This window comes from Topomyia yanbarensis, chromosome 3 (assembly GCF_030247195.1).
Source record: "Topomyia yanbarensis strain Yona2022 chromosome 3, ASM3024719v1, whole genome shotgun sequence".
NCBI lineage: Eukaryota > Metazoa > Arthropoda > Insecta > Diptera > Culicidae > Topomyia > Topomyia yanbarensis.
In genome coordinates, this window is record NC_080672.1 from 123581501 (window position 1) to 123586235 (window position 4735).

Sequence of the window (4735 nt, forward strand, 5' to 3'; positions counted from 1 at the left end):
AAATGAAAGCCAATAGTCACATTTATTAGCCTTACTTGTTTTTGTGAGGAAATCTGGCCTCAATCAAAAGATATAGCTGTTTGAAAACGTTGTTGTCCACAAACAACATGGGCATGAATGGGTTAACATCCCGTTGTTTGTATGGTAAGGAATGGAAAACGATAATGGTTATGTTCGATATTATACAAAGCAATGGTTAATCTATTGTTAAACGAACCATATTGAAAATGGTTTATAAACGTTTAATGCAATGGTTGGCATATGGTACCTGAACAAGAGAAAAAACGATTGTCGCTGGTTGGATTTTCCTGATTTCAACTGTAACGATAATATCCTCACATCATTATTCAAAGGTCTTCGAAATAGAAATTTGTTTTACCATCTGGCATCCCTGGAGAAAACGTTCAATTTGTGGTTACTTTGCCCTATCGGTTTTATTATTGTTGACTCAACTCGAACTGTCAACCGCGACTGTTTCAAAAGTTTTGCGCAAGCATTTTCTAAAACCGCCGTGAAAATTAAAAAAAAATTGATTGAGTTTGATCGTTTTTATTCAAACGATTTTTACTTGTTTTCGTCAGCTGGAAATGCTATTTTGAATTTGTCGGTAAAATGTTTAGTTTCAGCAAAAAGGCTGCTCCCGTAAAGCGAGACATAAAACGCGATCCATCTGAGGTTTGTTTTCCACAATGCGATTTCCGTATTAGTCATCATTCCTGTGTGCCAAGTGAATGATTTTATATACATTTTTTTTAGTTTGGTCTGTTCGGAATAGGCGACGATATAGATGACGATGGCAGTGATATTGATATTGATGGAGATGATGGTGATTTAGAGGCAGAACTGGCTGCGATCGCTTCTGGGTCTGGGGTTGGTAAAAAACCCAGGCAGAAGCCGAAATCGAAAGGTGGCATTGTAGCACCAGAAGCACTAGATGCTATGGTGGCAGCCAGCCTACGGGATATCGGAAGTGACGAAGAGTTCTCCGACGATGAAGATGATTCGGATCTGATGAATGAACTTGCGGCAATTTCTAGCGGTGTGGTCGAAGAAGAATCGGAACCGGATAGAGCGTCACCACCAAAAAAAGCTGCCTCTTCCGGTACTGCAACGAAGGATCTGATTAAAATGAGAATTGAGATGTATGTCACAGCGGAGGATAACGCGAAAAAGGCGGGTGATTCGGGTAAAGCTAGGCGATTTAATCGAGGTTTAAAAACGTTAAAGGATCAACTGAAACAGGTAGAAGCTGGGAGATCGATGGATCCAAGTGAAATACCACCTGAAGTTAGCGTAAAAATGGCAGGGACAGTAAGTCCAAAACCAGCAACTCCAAAAGTGGAAGAAGCAGTCGATACCCCAGCAATACCCACTAGACGTGCTCCTGCTCCTCCACCAGGTGGTACCATTCTAGAACCTGAGCTGTCTAATTCGGTTTCATTACCGCCTTCTGATCCAGCCCCGGTGTTTGAGTCCACCAGCACTATAAAACCACCAGAAAAGAAAGAAGAATTGACGGGAAATCCTCAATTAGTTATACTAAATGAAAGGAAAAATCAGTATAAAGTAGCTGCTTTGGAAGCGAAAAAAGCGGGGAATACAGAGAAAGCAATAAGATTTATGAAAACCGTCAAGCAATTCGATACGGTAATACATGCCTTAGAAAACGGTCAGGAAGTTGACTTGAGTAAGATGCCACCGGCACCATCCGAACTTGAAGAAAGATCGCCAGCTGCTGCACTTGCTCCACCAGTACCTCCCCGAAGGGTTCGAAAAGAGGAAGATGCCACCCAAAAGGATGCCATTGTTGTGCCTATCGTAACCTCTACAGTAGAACCAAATCCGGATTCGCAAGAACCTGAAGAAAAAGAGGAAGAGGAAGTTCTCATACAAGCATCTACTGTTTTGGAAGCTCTACAACAGCGCCTGGACAAGTATAGGTCAGTCGAAAAGGCGGCCAAAGACGAAGGGAATGCGTCCAAGGCACGCAGAATAGGTCGAATCGTGAAACAGTATGAGGATGCGATTAAGATGCACAAGGCAGGGAAGCCAATCCCAATAGACGAACTACCGACACCGCCCGGTTATGCGCCAATTCCAGTGGATCAACCAGCTAAGCCACAACCAGCTCCATCACCAAGGCCTGTTTCGAAAGCGGCGAGTGTAATTCCTGCGGTTGCACCAGTAGCAGGTGAATTAATGATTAGATAAAGAAAACATCCAACATAAAATATGCTAGCTTGCATTGAGTAGAAATTTACCTTAATACATAACATTTTTCAGTTCCAGGTTCTAGTAAAGAAACAAAGTCGGCTCTAACCCAAAATGAAAAGCAAATTGCAGTGCTAACATCGCGCCTTAAGGAATATCGACAGGCAGCAGTGGAAGCCAAAAAGGCAGGCGAATTAGAGGAAGCCAAGGAATACATACGAATATACAAAGGCTTGGAAAAACTGATTGATACCGCTCGTGGTGGGATTCCGATCGATATGGCCACCATACCGATAGCTCCAGCGAAGCGAAGCTCGTTGGAGGATTCGTTCACTATTGTTGCTCAGGAAGATTGCACTGCGGAGGATGATGCAGATGTGGATCTGAACACTCGTTTGGAGGAGCAACTCTCGAAACAGTTGATAATGTGTAAGAATACCAGAGATCACCATCGAGCTATGGGTGACGTTGCTGGAACGAACCGATTTGAAAATCTGGCCTGTAGTGTACAGAAGGATTTGGATTTTGTTAGGTTAGCTCACAAGAAAAGATTACCGGTGCCTAAATTTCACTATGAGTTGAAGGAGTTCAACGTGGTTAAATGTAATACGGATTTATCGGATAATGAGATTGAAGTGACGGTGGTGAGAGGCATTACATATAACGTTCCTAATCCGAAAGAAATCGATACTTATGTGAAGTTGGAGTTTCCTTATCCACAGGTGGGTTTGTCTTCGAACATAAGTCAGGATTGTTCATTTATTGCTGTTCAATTTCCCTAGGACGATCCGTTCAAAATTAAAACCGCCCTCGTGCGTGATACGGACAATCCAGAGTACAATCATCGACAGAGTATCGAAATACAGCGAAGCCAGCGGGCATGTCAACGAATTTTCAAAAGACAGGCCGTCAAGTTTGAAGTATTCTCGAAAGGGTGAGTTGCTTTCGTTTCGTTTTGTGTCCGTTTAATTGAACTAAATGGCTGCGATGTTGCGGAGCCGTTTAATTAAATTAAATGGCTGCGATGTGTCGAGCACCTCAGCTTTCGCATGCACTTTTCTGTAAGGAGCTGTTTACGATCAGACTCCATATATGGCACAACTTTATTTTCAGTTAAAAAAGTGTTTTCCTCATGCCGTTGTCGGCTGCTCACATTGCTTCTCTCATACGCTCCAATAGTCCTCACTCATTCTCGAACAAAATAACCCCACAGGCTATTTTTTTTTCTTTTTTCATTCCACCATTTTGCATGAAATACAAACCAAAAAATGCACGTGCCATGAATTGCGATTGGCGTCTACGACGAAGTGCAGGTGTTGTTGGGGTGCTGGATGCTGTTTTCGTAGTTGTGCCTCGCGTTCGTCAAGATTTTTTTCATGCTCCTCCTGTTTCAGAGGTTTCCTACGCTCGGATACGCTGATTGGAACGGTCACGGTCAAATTACAACCACTGGAGACGCAATGTGAGATTCATGATTCGTTCCCGGTAGGTCTTGTAAATGTCTTAACACTAATAAAATAGATTATAGCATCTCCGCCATCAACATTTACAAATCAATGACTCATTCCTAACACACGTATATTGCTTTATTTTTCCGATTTTAAAATGTATCATCTCACTACAATCATCCACTCAACTGATTTTCGTGCACGCTAGCTGATGGACGGACGCAAAACGGTTGGCGGTACACTGGAAGTGAAAATACGTGTTCGCAATCCGATAGTGACAAAGCAGATTGAACAGATTAAGGAAAAGTGGCTGATTGTCGATGCATGAAAAGAACTGCCATCGATGGGTGGCAACCAACAGATACCGGTGCGGTGAAAAAGTCCAAACAAAGGAGAAAAACATTCAATTGAATCTGCATTGTATATCGGGAGCGGTACAACTGCAACGCTTATTTATATTGGAACGAAAGTTAGTGGGTGCTTTTAAAAGCCATAGCCAGAAACAATCGAGAAAGCGCTTTAAATATTTGTTGAGTTTTAGAGAGCTTGTACAACGCCGGTTGTAGTGAAAAGTTCAGCTACGAACTGATTTCTGATTCTACATATTGTGATAGAATACTAGGAATATCAATAAAGAGGTAAACGAAAAAATGGAGTTTCATATGTTGTTCGAACCATCTTTCTCCGTTTTTTACCTTTATTTTTAAACAATTATTTAACTCGGCATTTTGTAGATTAGCACGTTATAATAATATTTTTTTTCGAAACTAATACCTCTGAATATTATTTTATATTTTCTATAAGCATGGGCATGATGACCATACAATTGATATTTGCTTCTCCTTGATTGACCAGAACAAGCGAAATTACACAGAATCAACGAATGGGCTCTGGGAGTAGCTATCCACTCTCAATGTGCGCGTTTCGCGAGTTGAAATGTCAATAACGGCGCCGGTCACGTCCTTACATTGTTACGGAGGCCGTATGTAGCAATGTATTTCTACTATTGCCACAGGAAGGATTTTTTTTCGTGGAATTGGATTAAAGAGTTGCACCAACCTGGATTCACCTTGATA

At 41.8% G+C, this 4735-nt stretch overlaps 1 protein-coding gene across 3 annotated transcripts; it reads left to right on the forward strand.

The window, feature by feature from the left end:
- Window positions 1–458: 458 nt before the first annotated feature.
- On the forward strand, window positions 459–4304 carry LOC131690714 (coiled-coil and C2 domain-containing protein 1-like). 3 transcript variants are annotated; one of them, XM_058976659.1, is made up of 6 exons: window positions 459–675; window positions 757–2191; window positions 2284–2933; window positions 2994–3145; window positions 3525–3696; window positions 3868–4304. In XM_058976659.1, exons 1-6 carry the CDS (start codon window positions 613–615, stop codon window positions 3985–3987), a joined length of 2592 nt encoding a protein of 863 aa, XP_058832642.1. In that variant the 5' UTR covers window positions 459–612; the 3' UTR covers window positions 3988–4304. The 3 variants fall into 3 exon arrangements, with proteins under 3 accessions (XP_058832642.1, XP_058832644.1, XP_058832643.1); XM_058976661.1 differs by having other exon boundaries at window positions 3606–3696; XM_058976660.1 differs by having other exon boundaries at window positions 2290–2933.
- Window positions 4305–4735: the final 431 nt, after the last annotated feature.